Source organism: Rissa tridactyla, chromosome 5 (genome assembly GCF_028500815.1).
Source record: "Rissa tridactyla isolate bRisTri1 chromosome 5, bRisTri1.patW.cur.20221130, whole genome shotgun sequence".
Classification (NCBI taxonomy): Eukaryota; Metazoa; Chordata; class Aves; order Charadriiformes; family Laridae; genus Rissa; species Rissa tridactyla.
The window spans coordinates 58411932-58428204 of NC_071470.1; the positions used below are offsets into that span (position 1 = coordinate 58411932).

At 58.1% G+C, this 16273-nt stretch overlaps 1 protein-coding gene across 3 annotated transcripts; it reads right to left on the minus strand.

Annotated features, from left to right (window-relative positions):
• Window positions 1–1239: 1239 nt before the first annotated feature.
• On the minus strand, window positions 1240–15607 carry PITX2 (paired like homeodomain 2). 3 transcript variants are annotated; one of them, XM_054204110.1, is made up of 6 exons: window positions 15466–15607; window positions 13123–13178; window positions 12790–12927; window positions 5337–5597; window positions 4286–4491; window positions 1240–2531 (listed from the first exon to the last, which is right to left on the minus strand). In XM_054204110.1, the coding sequence occupies exons 2-6, from the start codon at window positions 13166–13168 to the stop codon at window positions 1968–1970; spliced, it is 1215 nt and encodes a 404-aa protein (XP_054060085.1). In that variant the 5' UTR covers window positions 13169–13178; window positions 15466–15607; the 3' UTR covers window positions 1240–1967. The 3 variants fall into 3 exon arrangements, with proteins under 3 accessions (XP_054060085.1, XP_054060086.1, XP_054060087.1); XM_054204111.1 differs by lacking the exon at window positions 5337–5597; XM_054204112.1 differs by lacking the exons at window positions 5337–5597; window positions 12790–12927.
• Between the last annotated feature and the right edge of the window lie 666 nt (window positions 15608–16273).

A 16273-nucleotide genomic window follows, 5' to 3' on the forward strand; every position in this document is an offset into this window, starting at 1 on the left:
GGGGGCTGGGGTCTCCGCAAATGGGAACACGGGGGGGGACACCGGTTTCGGGTCCCTGTGGGAAAGCGCAGGACGCTGACCTCTCCCCTCTCCCCCTCTTCTCTGCTCCTCTCCCCGTCCAACCCCCGGGGAGGAGGGAGACAAGACCCCCCCCTCCGCGGGAGCCCGGGGGTGGGCGAGGACTCCGCGAGCGCGCAATTTGCGCGCTCGAGGAGCCCTCGCCCACCCCCGGGCTCCTCCCGACGGCACAAAAGCGCGCAAGGAGCGCGCAAATGGCAAGCTCGTCCCTCAGCGCGGCGAGATTCCTCCCTGCCCCCCTCGCCATTTTACGCGCCTGCGGAGTTTCTTCGCATATCGGTATTCCCGCCAGGTCCTGGCCGCCGCTCCCCCCTCTCCCGCCAGCCCCTCCTTTGCCCGCCCGGGGTGTGAGGCGATGGGGAGGGCCGAGCAGCAATTCATCTTGATTTGTTTCAATTGTCCGGCGAAGTTATAATCCCGTATAATTTCAGGAACAAGCAGGTTGAGAATGAATGGGTCGATATTATTTAAAACAAAACACGGGGGGGCGCGACCTTTCCCTTCAACGACGTGTTGCAGCACGAAGTCGCAGGAAACCGGGGGCTAACCTCTCAACCCCCGCGCTCCGCGGGGCTGCGGTGATTTGGGCTGCTCTTTGTTTCTCCTCCTGCCTGAAAAGGGGGATTGGGAAATAGAAATGTAATATTACACGAAGGATCTCCCCGCCGACGGGAGAAGGTGAGCGCAGGGGGCGGCAAAGGGGACAGATTATTTTGAACAGGAGCGGTTTGTTTGCAAACTGGCTTTTCTTTTTTTCCCACCCCCCTCTTCTTTAATGTAATAAAAGCTTCCTTCACAGCGGGAGAAATTTATGCTCGAGATACAGCAACTCTGTGGCTGGTAATTCTCGAGGCCGGCGATGTCAAATAATCCATTTTCTCGGGGCTGCGCGGGGGAATAAAGGGATCCCGCCGCACCGAGGGCAGCGTGTCCAAGCCCCGCGTTTCTCTAGCGGGGGAATTTTCTTCTCCTCGTTTTTTTTTTTTTTTTTTAAGTGAAAAATGCCGGTATTTATTTGTATTGCAATAAAAATTACTGCCCTGTGTTTCCAGAGAACGAGATCCAGTGTCAACGATCAGTCAATCACTGCAGACCAGTTACCACTGTGCAGCTTGGCTCAGTAAATAAAAATCCGGACAAAACTGTATGCTGTATATTTTACTCCCATGAAATAAAACACATTTTTTTTTTCATGTTTGCTGAAAAGTAAAACAATAATATTGTACGAAATGTTATACACAGGGCATGTTTTACATTGCAATATCAGAAACATCATTGCATCCACCAGAGGTACTATTCTAAAACTGATATTCACACAATGGGCGTTTTTTTTAATAATTATATGTTAGAAACATACAGTGTCGCATTTAGTATATACATTCCCTTGCTCGCAAGCGAAAAAATCCTAATCGCTTCTGTGTAACATGCTTTATTTTAAAGCCTAACCTTTTAAAAACACTGTTGTGATATTACTAACAACTGCTTTTATAAAATTAATTTGACATTTCGATATATATACATCCTTTCAGTCATTTTTATGTTAACAATGCTAAACTTAAAAAATAACAAGCTTATAGTAACATTAAAATGTCATATCATATCCAGTCAAACATTTGTCCATATATATATATATATGTCCTTGTAACTGCTGAAATACTCTTAGTGAAAGAAAGATCTCAGAATCTGTAGGAGGTCCTTTGAAAACAAAGGAACTATCTTATTTCAGTGGTTTCCTCTTTTTTTCCTCTCTCTCTCTCTCTTTTCCTCTCTCTCTGTCTGATTTTTCCTCCTTTCTCTTTCTCTATAGTGCCCATTACTTTCTAGTGTAATTCTCAGTCTCTGCGGGAAATGGGGAGGGATTCCCATGCAGTGTTTCCTACTTGGGTGTCTCACACGGGTCTGTCCACCGCGTACTGGCAAGCGCTCAGGTTGGAAGCGGGGTTCTGCACACTGGCATAGCCAAAACTGGAGTGCTGCTTGGCTTTAAGTCTCAGACTCGCCAAGCTCGAGTTACATGTGTCCCTATAAACATACGGAGGTGTTGGAGGAGCATAAGGACAGGCTGGCGTTGGCACTGCAGAATTCAGGGAGGGATTGCTCAAGTTGTTCAAGTTATTCAGGCTGTTGAGGCTGGAGCCGGGGACCCCGGTGACTGCAGAGGGTACCATGCTTGAAGACATACTCATGGAGGAGATGGAGTTTGGAGGGGAGAACATGCTCTGAGAAGACAGAGGGTTGACATTCATGGAGTTGAAGAAAGGGAAGCTTTTGGTGGAGAGTGAAGCGGAGGTCAGGCCCTTGGCTGCCCAGTTGTTGTACGAGTAGCCGGGGTACATGTCATCGTAGGGCTGCATGAGGCCGTTAAACTGGGGACCGAAGCCGTTTTTGCAAAGCTCGGCTTGCTGGTTCCTTTCTCTCTTTCTCCATTTGGCTCTGCGGTTCTTGAACCAAACCTTTGGGAACGGGGGGAGAGGGAGGGAGGGAGATGCGAGACGCGAGTTAGTCAGGAACCACCACCGCCGCCGCAGCCCTTCGCAAGCTCTCGGGGCAACAGCCGAGCGTGGCCGTATATACATATACAAAAAATGTGTACGTACATATATATACACACACATATCGGTTCGCCTCCTCCTCCACGGAGCGCAGGGCCGGGGCAGCGATGTGCTGCCCGGGCCACCGGGCATTCCCCGGGCCAGGTGCCGCCGGGGGGGTTTAGAAAGGGAGAACCGTGGCCGCGCCATTCCCCACCCCCCCGCCCCGCACCCCGCAGCATAATTTGCGATGCTCTAATTCGCGTCACAGAGGCCAACGCTTCTTCCTTCTCTCTCTCTCTTTCCCCCCCCCCGCGTTTCTCTCTCTTTTTCCCCCCCCGTCCTTCCTTTGGCTTATTCCGCACTGGAGCCATCCAGGGGAAATACAAAAGTGCAAAAGCGAGGGCAAAACGCCTGGAAACCCGCGGAATTTTAAGGCGATGTTTCCTATTACGGGGAAAGAGAAGCCAGCAACTAATAAATCCTTGCTTCAGTTTGTTAAAGCTACAAGTTTCTCCTTGCGCGAAAGCTTCCAGGGCCGAAAACCATTTTCTAAACAAACTTGTTCGACTGCTCTATAGCGAAAAGAAAGGGTAAAAAAAAAAAAAAGAAAAAAGAAAAAAAAGAAAAAAAAATCGCCATTTAACAATGTGCTAAATGAGATCTAAGGGACTCTCCCCGCAGACAATGGGGAAAACGTGCCCTTTCCCAATCCACATCTGGGTGTCTGACCCGTCGGGCAGCCGCCAGCAGCAGCTTCACCGTGTGTATTGGAGCCGCCCCGGGGTGTTTGCAGGACCCTCACCGCCCTCCGGCCGACCCGGGCAGGGGCCGCCCGGGCACCACGGGGACGGGCCCCGACTGGCGGCACCGCGCCGCCCGAAGCCGAACATTCCCGCAAAAGCCGCTCCGCGACCGACACCGCTCCGTGCTCCGGCGGGGCACCAGGCCCGGCCGGCCTCCGCTCCCCAACGCGGGGCTGCCCCGGCCCCGCTTCTCACTGCCTCGCTTTCCTTCGGCAACCGCGGGGAGAGGATTTATGTGGGACTTCCGAAAATCTGGGGTTTCGACCCGTTTGGGGGCTTTTTTGTGTGTGTTGTTTTTTGTTTGTTTGTTTTTTTCACGCCCCCCCCCCCGCCCAGCGCGGCGTTTGTACGCGAGCAGGATCCGGCCTCGGTATCTCTGCAAGCGGCGCCGTGATGGTCCCATAAATCTCAGAGGGGGGAAAGGGCGGAGAGAGACGCTCGTCGAATTGTGAAACCAAAAGAAAAGAGAAAATGCAAGGAAAGGCACGTCGGGAGTGCCTCGGAGTGAAGTAAAAGCCCTTGTGTATTTTACATCTTTTTCTCATTAGAGGCAGCGCAGGTTGCAGCCTGTTCCAAGTTGCTTTCTTGGCTAATGTTTTCATTAGCGTTTCGATCAAAAGGAGCAGGACGCATTGCACGGCGAGGGCGAAACGTGCAGCAAACCGTATTCCGGAGAGGGAGAGAGAGAGAGGGAGAGAGGGAGATCCCAATCTGTCTCGCTTTGACAGAAATGTCCTGTTCTGCCCTGCTTTTGTGCAACGGCTCTGAAGTTTGCATTACAAACCGAAATCGAAAGCAGCTGCAAACATTTCAGCCCTTCTCCTCTTCGACCCCCGCTGCCCGGAGCCGGGGTGTCGTGTCGGGACTTACCCTAACCCTGGCCTCGGTGAGGTTGGTCCAGACGGCGATCTCCTCCCGGGTGGACATGTCCGGGTAGCGATTCCGCTGGAAGGTGGCCTCCAGCTCCTGCAGCTGCTGGCTGGTGAAGTGAGTCCGCTGCCGCCGCTGCCTCTTCTTCTTGGAGGGGTCCTCGGGCCCCGCATCCTCGTTCTTGCTCTGCTGGCTCTTATCTTTCTCTGTAAGTGGGGGGGGGGGGGGGGGGGGGAACAAAAAACAACAAGGCGGAAAACGAGGGCGCCTCAGCCTCCGAAGCCTCCTCTCCAGCGGCCGGGGAAGGGCTCGTCCCCAGCGCCGCCGGATCCCGCGGGCTGCCCCGAAGGCGGCTCGGCGGTGTAATGATTAACCCGCCCGGCCTCCCGCCGCCGCGGCCCCTCCGCGCCCCGCGGGCACCCGCGGGTGGGCTCCTCCCGGAGGAACGGCCACCGCCGGGGGAGCGGGACGGGGCCGCCGCTCCGCCTGCCTGTATGCAAGTTTTTCGCCCATCCGCCTCCGTATTGTTCTCCCATCTCTATACATGTAATCCGTATTATTTGCCTATCTATTCCCGTATTATTCGCCTGCCTGTATCGTGCTATTCCTTTGCCTGTAACCGAATTATTCGCCCATCTGTAACCACATGATTCGCCTATCTATACCCACATTATTTGTCCGTCTATACCCGCATTACTAGCCCATCCATACCCATATTTGCCTGTCTATATCTATATTATTCGTCGCTCTGTATCCATATTATTCGCCCATATGTATCCACATAATTTTCCCACCGCTGCACACGTTATTCTCCCACCGCTGTACATGCCATTCGCCTATCCTTACAACATGTCATTCTCTTTCTATACGCCGGCACACAGACACCGCAAGCGAAAAAAACCCCCACGACACGGGTCTCGGCTCGGGTGCGGGGCGCTCCCGGGCAGAGGGACGGCGCCGCATCGCGGGCCGCGGGGCTGCCGGGGCCGGACCGGGCCAGGGCGGCGGGGCGCCCGGCGGGGGGGAGTCCCTGCCTCTCGCCCCCTCTTACCTGCGGCCTCGGGGCTGGAGGTGTCGGAGATGGTGTGCACCTCCAGCCGGTGCTTGGCGGACTCCAGGGAGGAGCGCGCCTGCCCCGGCGCCAGCGCCGTCGCCATGGCCAGCGCGGGCTGGTGGTGGTGGCAAGATGATGAAGAGGAGGAGGAGGAAGGTGAGGAGGAGCACAGCTTATTCCCGGCTCCCAGGCGCTCCAGGCTTAACGGGTCCTTCATGCAGTTCATCGGCAAAAGGACGCCAAAGTCTACGTGCGCGCCTGGGGGGTCGATAGGAGAAGGTGTGCGTGTGTCTGTAGGTGTCGGTACGTGTAGGAGGGTCGGCGCGTCGCCCCCCCACCCCACGCCCCCGCGGGCGCGGAGCAGCCCCGCGGCTCCGGGGGGTCAGGGCTGCTGGGCGGGGAGCCGCGGCGGGGCGGGCGGCGCTCGGCTAGCGCCCGGGCGGCACGGCGAGCCCAGAAGCCCCCGCCGCCCGGGGGGGCGCGGCGGCGGCGACAGGCGAGCGGGCGAGTCCGGTCCTGCAAGAGCCGTCACGGCGACACGGCTGCTCCCCGGCCGGCGGCCCCCGGCCCGCCGCGGGTCTCCGCGGGGCGGGGGCGGCGAGGCGCGGCGGCGCTCCGCGGGGCGCTCCGCTCCGCTGCCCGCGCATGGACCCGCGCCGCGCCGCGGCCGGCCCCGCACCGCCTCAGCTCAGCCGCTTCCCTCTTGGCCTGACATCTTAAACCGGCGGCGGCCTTCCCCGCGCCGGCACGTCACCGGCCCCGCCCCGCCCCGCCTCTGCCACGCCCCTCCGCGCCCCGCCCCCGCCCCGCGCCCCGCCTCACGCACCCCGCCCCCCCCAAAAAACCCGCGTTTTCAGCCCCGTTTGCCCGGCGGGTGGTACCCGTGCCCGGAGAGCCCGGCCTCCGCCGACCGGCCCGCGGGGCGCCCCGTCGGGGGACTTGAGGCGGGGTCCGGGCACGCCCGCTCCGCGCCCCTCTGCGCCTGGCCGTGCTGCCGTCCGCACCCGCGGACCTGCGGGGCTGAGGAGCGGGAAAGCTCAGCACTAACAGAGGCGCTGCAGCCCTGATTCCCTCGTTATTGCCTCGTTATTCCCTCGAGGGGGTGGAAAGCGAAGGGGAGGGGATGCGGCCGGTCAGACGGCGGATCTCTGACCGGTGACAGCAGTAGTAGCAGGAACAGCTACAACAACAGCGAAACGCGAACCGCAACAGCAACCACCCCTCTGCGGCACGGCGACGGGAAGCTTCACATCCCGTTCCAAGGAGTATGGAAGAGCGTGTAGATCCCAGCCCCTGAGCACTTGCAGTCCCCGCGCTCGCCGGCTGCCTCGTCTCCCGCTCCCGCACCCAAAGCGGAGAAAACGGAGGGGAAAAACCCTCTCGCTGGCACTGCCATTCCCGTCCCCTCCTCGCTGCCGGCTTCCCAACAGCGAGCTCCCAAGGAGGCTTTCCCACGCCAGTTTTACACCTTATCCGCTCAGTTACCCGCAGGGACCGTTCCCCCTCTCAGCGGGGACCCGCAAGGACCGTCCCGCTTCCCGGCGCGGCGCCCGGGGCAGCCCACGAACCCGTGCCTACGAAAGCCGTTCGCAGAGTTTGTCCGAGTCCCGCACCGCGCCCGGCGCCGGCACGCAAATCTCTCCCACACGGCCTCCCCCCGAGGTTTTTTTTTGGGGGGGGGCAGGACTTGACCTTTCTCCCCCGGCCAGCGGTGGCGGGGTGACGGGCTGCGCTGTCCCGCCGTCCCGCGTATAGCGCGGGGGCGAGGCTGCTGCGGAGCCGGGTCTGGCAGGAGGAAGGAGGAGCGGGGCTGTATCCAGCCGGGCTGAGGCGGGGGGAGGTTGCCCTCCCGTGTCGGTCAGGACCTCCCGGGGCAGAGGAGCCCGTCCCCGAGCCCTGCCCCGGGGGAGCTGCGGCCCTGGTTAGGGACGGGGAGCCCGAGGGAGCCCGGGCGCGGAAAATGCAGGTCGCGCCTCTATCTTCAATTCCTCTGCACAGTCAGGGGCATAGAAAAGTTACCGAAAGCTTCCCCTTGGTGTGTCCCTCCACACCCACATCCCAGAGCCCAAACTTTTCTGTATCCCGTTGCTTCTTCCCCACTCCACCCCACCCCCTGCCAAGGGTCCTTCTCAGTCGCTGATGCTCGTTCGAGGTACGTATCATCCCTCGCAATCTTACTTATCGCTAAATCATACATATTACTTTCGCAGCCTGTTAGTAAAGAAGGTTAAATTAATTTACATTCTGCTCATTATCTGGTGTTTAAATGACGTGTTTTTATCCCTGAGATTTGGCAAAGAATCTCTTTCCTCAGACCCCACAGCGTTTCGACGGAGACAATGCTCTTACATTTGTAGTGGATTTTAATCTGATAAGACTCTAATTTGCTTAAGTCTTTTAAATAGGGGGTTTAAAATGATTCTAGCCGTTTTCTTATTGAATTTCCTCTAATTCCCCCAAGATCATAAAGTATATGTGTAAAGTAAATATTTCCTCCCTTTGCACCGCCAGCAGATGACCTATAACTAAGTCAATATGAATCCAGCTCCATTCTGCACAATTTGTTTACCAATCATATCCCCGTTTCTTCTTAACCTCTCGCTACCTCCGTGGTCCTGCACCCAAAAATCCCCCCCACCCCACAGCCTTTCCCCCCGACGGGGCCGCGCAAAGGCCGCGGGCGCGGAGCCGCCCCGGCCCCGCTGCGGGGGACACTGCCCCTCTCCAGCCCCCACCTCGGGGTTGTTTGTACCCAGCCTGCACACCCCTGGGGAGGGGGAGCAGCGGGGAGAGGGGTTACGGTGGCTTCCCCCGTTATTTTTTTTACTCAACAAAGCAATGCAGCCCGCTCGCAGATGAGCCCTTTCCCCCTTTTCCTTTTCTTTTTTTTTTTTTTTGCATTAATTTATTTTTAGTTAATCTGGGGAAATCCGGCTTCTTCTGCCGCGACTCGAAACGAAAAGTCCCTCTTATTAGGCGCTTTTTACGCGGTTTATGCGCTGGTAGGGCTCAGCGCCGGTGCCCGCCCCGCCGCGGCCCTCCTTGTCCCGGGACACTCGGCCGGGACACTCGGCGGGGGCGGGTGGGCCCCGTCCCGCTCCCCCCGGGAAGGGGGAGAGGAAGAGCAGGGCCGGTCTCCGCACCGCCCCCCCGCACCTTTCCCAGAGCCAGCCCCGCGTCCCCCGGCCCCAGCCACCACAGACCCCCCGTCCGTCCCCGCGTCCCCAGAAGCAGGACAGAGCACCGGCCCGGGCCGCGGCAGCCCAAAGGGAGAGGGTGCCGGCATTTCCTTACATGCCTTTGATTAAAACTCCCCCAACCCCGGGCAGGAGGGGAGCTACCACGCAGCATTAGTTGTCATGGTGACCATAAATCACGTAAATCCAAAAATACCCACCTATAATCTGAGATGAAGCTTTTATTTCCCGAGTGAAATAATATTTTAAAAGCTGTCAGCCAACCGAAAAACAACCTAATTGTAGTCACCCAAGTAATATATTAGCGGTAAAGGTTTCAATTAAAATGTCAAAAGTGTTTTTTAATTTTTCTTTCTTTCTTTTTTTTTTTTTTCCTGCTGGAATCTCCCATCCCCTTTCGGGTTCGGGTCCCGTCCGCGAAGCCACCCCGGCCGGGAAACCCGCGTACCGACTGTCCGCGCTTGCTGCGCGGGGCTGCCACCCCGAAACCCACATTTTGGGGGAATTCCCCCCTTCCCCTTTTGCCCGGTGCTGCCGGGGACGCGCCCCCATAGGCTCCGGAAAATGTGGATTTGGGGCTGCTCCGCACCCGGCTCCACCTTCTGCATTGACTTTTTCTTAATTTTGTATTTTTAATTTTTTCTTTTTTTCCCGAGCGTATTTTTCCACCTCCCGCTCCCGGGATCCCCGGTGCCGGCCCCGGTGCGTGAGGCGGGCGGGCCGGGAGCTGAGCGGCTCGGCTGGGGGTGCCGGGAGGGGGGGCGGTGGCCAGACCTACTGCGGGTATTTATTTTCCCACTTTTCCTTTATCTCCTTATGGGATCGTTGTTTCTATGCGTAATACTCTCCTAAATGGATAAATTGGTTCTTATGTAGAGTCTCCAGCTAGTCCTGTTGTCTTTTACCTTTGGCTTGTTGTCTTTCGCCTATCTCGGATTACCGGGTATTCTCCTCGATGAAGAGCCATTAATTACCCATTCAGTCAATATTAGGAAGACTACAGAGCTTTTTACATAGGATTAAGAAGACATCAGATTGTTCCGTTAGTATATTCCTCCTCACGAATAAGCTTTCGTTATACATTTAGTTTTCCCTGGAGTGAGGCTAACAACTGCTGCATATATTATTCTCAGACGACGACGACGACACGGGGCGGGGTGGGGGGGAATTATATATCCCAAGCGCAATAAATATCTCTTAATTTGCGCTTGGCGGGGTCTGCGGGAAGGGGCGCGCAGTTTCCGCGGCGCCGCGCCTCCGCCCCGGCCAGGGGAGGGAGACCTCGGCTCCACCGCTCGGGTCACAGCTCTGGGGACAAATTTGGCCACGTTCTATGGTGGCGGGGACGGTGCCGCTCAGCCCTGCCCGGCGGCTCCGGCCGCCCCCGCTCCGGCTCCGGCTCCGCCTCGCCCCCCCCCCACGCCCGCTCGCTCCCGCGGGGGCGGAGGCTGCGCGCCCGCCTCGTCCCGGGGCTCAAAAAAGGCAGCGGGGACCTTTGGTGTGCACGCTGCCGTGTCTTCAGCTGCTGTGTACGGAAAGCTGAACCAGCGTTGGGTTTTTTTTTGTTTTTGAAAAAAGAGATGATAAGCTACGGAATATTCGGACCAAAGGAAAAAAAATAAAAGAATATATATACACCAAAAGAATATATATACACACGCATATATATTTTTTAAGAGTTGAAACAATCAATTCGTGATGCTGAATGATGATAGAAGGCGGCACGTATTTTCAGCGTTTTATGTTGGAGGCTGCTGCTTCAGCAATACTCAAATTATCGATTACAAGAAAGGATTCCTTCAGTAGAATTCACCCAGCCAACAAATTGTACAGATTATATATATGCATATATATACACACTTCTACACACACACACACACACAAATAGTTTAAGCATACTCCCGCCCCGCATAAAAATTATTCGAATAGACCCACCAGCAGCCATTTACGCGTGCTGTGGGGCTGTCCAAGCGGCTGCTGAAGTTTTCCTAATTTTGTGGGGCTGTTCACCCAGCAGCGATTTTTCCCGTCTCTCTGGGTAAACATGACACCCACCGGGCTGCGTTTGGCACACTAAGCTGCAATAATATTTTCATACTCTCCCATTTTCCTTTCCCCGGTGTGGCCACGGACCCGTTTCTTCTGGAATAACCTTTCCCCGCGGGAACCCAGCGCGCCCGTGTCGTTTTGGGGCGTCTCCTCCTGAATTTCGTTTCCTCCTTTCACAGAAGCATCGATTTGACCAAACATTCCTATTTTTTACTAATATTACCCATGCTGCTAGTTAGCGACTATTCTCCTTGTGCCTTCCGATGGTGCCTAACTCGCGAAATTACCTGACGGCCCTCGTAATTTCCGAAACCGAACTGTGACAGAGGGGGGGGGGGTCCCAAATAACCCCCGCTCCGCTTCCCCGCCTCCCACCCAGCCCGCCCCAAGGACCAGACTTTTTTGCGAGGTAAATCCCATAAAGCACGAAGTCCTGACGGCCAGGCAAAGACAAAAATCAACCAGCACCGCGCGATTAAAAGCAGATCAAAACCAAAGCCCAACAAAACCCGCCCAAATCACGAGAAAAGAGCCGTGATTTCTACGATTTGCAGTGAGTCGCCCCAGCAGCTCGGGACGTTTCAGGACTTGCCATTATCCGTCGCACAGAGCCACGGGCTGGTGCTGCGCACAGGGATCATCCCCACATCCGCAGGGATCTATCCGCATCCGCGGTCGTTCCGCGCTTCCCTTCCCCGTAAATGGGAAGGTTTTAATGGTCAGGCAACCCCGCGTTGCTGCTTCGGATCAGACTTATATTTTAATTAATGGCATTAAAGGTGTTTAGATAGCGATTTCCCCTGCAGCCCGACGGGTAAAAAACAGACCGGCTGATACGGTAACGAGGCAGGAAATTTTGCGTGTACTACAATAATCCGGGTTCATAATTGATGGTTAAGAAAATAACCATTTGTTTCTCGGCAGAGGAAGTAAAAGTTACCGTGTCAGGGAGCATATGTGGATATTACTTTTATAAATACTTAGTCGAATAAAGCTGGCGTGGAAGGGCTCATAAATTTATTATATCAGAAAGGTCCCCACTTTCCCATTAGATCGTGCTAAGGGCTTTGATTAAGACCACCTGTTCGTCGGGAGGAAAAGGCAAGGGAGGGTAAAAAGGCCTTTCTTATTTGCAAACCATATATAAAGCAATGTCACCCTTCCTTTCCACATTATTTAACACTTATTACTGGCCGAGGGAAAAAGTGCCAGACCCTGGTAAAGCCTATTTGTGCACAATTTAATATCATGTATGTTTCCGGGATTAAAAATTATCGGCTCGTAATACCTCCGCGTTTGGAATTACCCCGGATTTTGCTCGCTAACCTCCCTTTAGCCTAAGCGTTTCTTCTTCTAGGGGTTTTGATGTGCAGCTAGCAAATCCTGCTTAAAGTCTCCGGGGGAGGGTGGACTCGGAAAGGGGACGTGGCTCCTCCTGAAATCACTGGATGTTATTTGAGAAATAGCGAGCTGTTTGGCCAAACAGGGTTAATACAGTATTCTTACAAGGAAGTGTTTAACCACGAGACCAGGAATACGTGCATTATTAATTCAGTCTAGTTTCCTGTATTATTAATTCAGGTTAATATATTTTATTTAAACAAAATTACGTTTATCTTGGATTAAACAGTCTCTCGAAATACAGAGCGCTTGTTTTCTTCTTTGTAATATGTTTGCATTGCTGTTTTTCTTTACCACCCCTCGGGCTCGCCTACCAGACCCCCTGAAAGGGGCAGGGGAAGAGAAGGCAGGAGCTCGCTCTGCCTGCAGACGGGGCGCCGCGGGGGTGCCTGCCTCTGGGGGCAGGAGAGGGCTGGCGGCTTGTTTACGGGCGCGGGGGGGGGTGTGTGCGTCAAAAAATAGAAAATAAAAATAAATACGAGCGCGACGCTGCGGGTGTCCGAAAGACGCGCTGACAGCGATGCTTTTTTTGGGGGGGGACGCGCTGGCGGCGGGTGTTAGGGCGCCTGCCGCCGGAGGCGGGGGAGGGGGAATGTGTATGTGCCCGCGCTCCCCCTTTCCCCGCGGCCGCGCATCTCCAGGCGCAAGCGGTGCCCGGCCGCGGAGCCGCGCAGCGGGCGGGCAGCAGGGGGCGCCCTGGCGCCGCGCAGGCGGTCCCGGCGCGGAGCTACCGCCCGCCCGTTGCCCCGGCCGCGCAGCGCGGCGCGGAGCCCGCGGAGGGGCGCGGAGGGGCTGCCGCTTACCATTGGCGCTGGGGGGCGGCCGGCCGAAGAGCTTGGTGCCGGCGGGCTCCTTGCGGCCCCCCGGCGCCTCGCCGAGCTCCCCCTTTTTGATGTCCGCCTCCTTGGAGAAAAGACACTCGACGGCGGCGGGCTGCACCCCTGGGGACGGGGACACGGAGGGGGGGGACACACACACGACAGGGGAGAGGCGGTCAGCGCCCGCTGCTGCGCACCCCCTCCCGCGGATGCGGCGCCGCTGCTTCCCAGGGGCTGCCCCGCCTGGCTCCGCACCCGCGCACCGCACGGCAGCGGGGCCGCTGTGGCTCCCGCCCGGCGGGAGATGGTTTCTCTTACCTAGCTGAACACAGGCGGAGACAAGTTTGCGGCAGTTGGACTCCATTACCCGTTATCTGCAAAAGAGGAAAGCACGGGGGTTTAAAACCAATTCTTTTGGGAGTGAAAAATAAATGCAAAAAAAAGAAACCCAGCCGCCCGGCGGCCACGTCGCAGCGAGGCCGGCGGGACCCCCACCTTTCCCCAGCGATGTCCGCACGTTGTCCCCTCTCCCCGCCTCTGCCTCGGGTCCCACCCGGGTCCCACCCGCGATAGGTGCAAACCCCCGTGGCTGTTTCCCAGCCCGTCGGACCGCTCGGCCTCCCTCCACCCCTCGTTATTTGGGGACGTGGAGGAGGGTCCCCGAACCTCGCGGCCGTGCTCTGCCTGGGACACCGGGCAGAGTGTCCCCGGGTACCGGCAGCCGCGTCCCCTGCGCGGCGGGGAGATGCGCGGCCGCGGCTGCGCCCGCCGAGGCCCCGCTCCCCGGCCACCGCCGGCACCTCCCCCGGCCTGAGAGGCTGGGCCGTAAAATCACAGGATTAGTGCCTGATTGAGATGTCTGTTCGTGAGATATTACAAAATTCATTATCACAGCTCTCTACTAACTCGATATGAAGTAACACAGATGGGATTTTATTAGTCCAGGCTTCAAATGTTTACTTATGATAATTTCGGGGGAAATTTGCATGTCACCGTCGTTTCGGTAATCTTTTCTTCTTCTTCTTTGCCTCTTTTTTAATGTCTGAGCCGGGCGCATTATTAGCTGGTGCTTAGAAATGCGGCAGCCGGGAGCCGGGGCACGTTTGGGATGAGCAGCGCCCGCCGCAGCGCCCGCCGTGCGGGGCCCCGCCGGGCCCCGGCCCTGCCGCCCTCCGCCGGGACGGGGCAAAAAGGGGAGGAAAGGGAATTACCAAAAAAAAGAAAAAAAAAAAAAGGGAAAAAGAAGGGGGACACGGGGAAGGTGGAAGGTGCAGTTATCGGGACTCCTCCGAGTCTTGTTGTGGAACGGAGGTTTCGACTCAAAGCCGAAGGCCGCCAGGAAAAAACTCCGCTCCCTTCAGCAGCCGGGCCTAGCACACAGGCTGCGCCTAAATTAACCGGGGAGGCGTTGAAGAGAACCTTAATTCTTCGCCGATGGTCCTTAAATCGGGAAAGGTCTCCGTCAGGATTAGTCCCGCATGGCAAATCCAGCCGCCCTCCCCCGCCGCCCGCCTCGATGGCTGATTTATCTCACGCGTGGAGACACACCGCTCCCCCCACGCACACGCACCGCCACCGAGGGGAAGTTTTTCCTCTCTCCTGAATCGCCGCTCTCCTCGGAGAAAAATGCCTTTCCCGGACGGATTTATTATTCGTTCCTCTCTCTCCGCTGCCCGTTCTGCTCCTTCCCTTTCTCCTCTCCGTATCCTCTTCTAATTTTTGTTGCAAACCACATCGCAGCGCGGGGCCAAGGGGAGCGAGAAGCGTTTTCCTATTGTCTCCGGCCCGGCGACCCAAACGAAAGCAACTCCGCTTGCTTTTCCATTTCTCCCAGCGCTCCTCCGCTCCCAATTAAATACCCCGGCACCTCCGTGCCCCCGCAGCCCCCGCAATCGCCGCACCGTGCGAGCTTTCCCTTTCCCCGCGGCTCGCTGGGCCCGCAGCAACCTGCTCGGAGCGCTCCGGCTGTAACAACCGCGGGGCGCGGACAAAAAAGCGGTGCCACATGGGATCATTTTTTTTTTTTCCTTATTGGTATATATCGCAAATTTTTCGTGGAAAAAAACTAAATCAAAACCAACACAACCTCCTCCCCCCAAAAAACAGACCCCCCTGGCAAATATCTCAGCAACGCCCGAAACACTAAGGTCCGTGATTTCGGCGGGAGGGTTTTTTTCTCAGAGGCCCGTGGCCGGTGGCTCTCAAACGAAAGGGGGGCTCCGTGCGGGGCCTCCCCGTCCGCGGTGTCCGCAGGGGCCGCCGGGCCCCGCCGCTCCGCCGCGGGTGGTGTCGGGGGGTCCCGGCCGCGGAGCCGAAGATCCGCCCGCCCGATTTCCCGGCGCCCCGAGCCCGGGCCGGCGCCGCTGCCTCCCCTCGCCCGGCTGCGCGGCTCCGCGGCGGGAAGGCTCTGCTTGCGCGGCCGCTCCGCGGGTCCGGTTCCCCCGTGGGAGGCCGAGGCCGTCACGGCGGGGGACACGGCGCGGGGGGCAGCCCTCGGTCCCTGCGGGACGGGCCGCAGCCGCCCGGGAGGACATCGCCAACTCGACCCCGCAGCACCCGGCCCGCCGCCCGTCCCGGGACGCAACAGAGCCGGGACCGGCCGGGTCGGCGGCCCCGCTCCCGTCCCGCCGACACCTCCCGATCCCCCCTCCCCGCACTCACCGGGGCCGGCTGCGCTGTCCGCCCCCGCTGCTGCCGCTGCTGGTGCCGGTGCTGCCGGGGGCGGCGGGGCCGCGCCGGGCTCCTGCGCTGGCTGCGGGGCCGCGGAGCCGCCGCTGGCTCCCTCCTTCCCCGCCCCGCCCCGCCCGCCTCCCCGGGCCCTGACGTCACAACAGCTCCGCCGCGCGCGCCCCGCCGCCGCCGCGGGGCCCGGGGCCGGGGCGGGCGGCTCCGCGGCCCTCCGCGGGCAGGGGCGCAGCGGCGGCGGCCCCCGGCCGCGGAGGGGGCAGGGGGCAAGAGGAAGGACAAAAGGCGGCGGCGCGGCGGAGGGCTGGGTAGCCGGAGGAGACCCGAGGTGAGCAAGGACGGCCGCGGCCCCTCCGCGCCCGCGCAGGGAGCGCCCCGCTCCGCTCCGCCCCGCACGGCCGGGGAGGGGGACAGAAGTAACTGTGCCCAAAGTTTTCCGGGCCGGCGGCTGTCCTTGCACCAGGTGTGAAGAGGGATCGCCGACCCGTTGTGAGAGATCTCGGTTTCTTTTTTTAACACACTTTTCTGTAATTTTTTTGAGTTAACTTTTTCTTTATTTTTTTTTTTCTTTTAAGTCCCGGGTGTTCTTGTTCGTGCCCGTATCGCTAGCGCAGGGCCGGGGTAGCCGAAGCCCTGCCGCTCATCTCTGGTACTCGCCCTGCCTCCTTTACGGACGATAGCGAGAAAACGCTACGGCAAACGCTCTCCCCTTTTCCCCCAAACGACACCGAGCTGGCGACAGGGGGGAATTAATTTTCGATTTTGTGGTGTTTTCCGTGTTTAA

Bases quoted from the DNA above. Each gene is read 5' to 3' on its own strand.
- PITX2 (XM_054204110.1), bottom strand. From the start codon at position 13,168: ATGGAGTCCAACTGCCGCAAACTTGTCTCCGCCTGTGTTCAGCTAG. The intron at 5,598-12,789 runs GTAAGCGGCAGC...TCGACCCCCCAG, and splicing joins GCCGCCCCCCAGCGCCAATG to GCGCGCACGTAGACTTTGGC. The intron at 4,492-5,336 runs GTAAGAGGGGGC...CCCCACTTACAG, and splicing joins CTCCAGCCCCGAGGCCGCAG to AGAAAGATAAGAGCCAGCAG.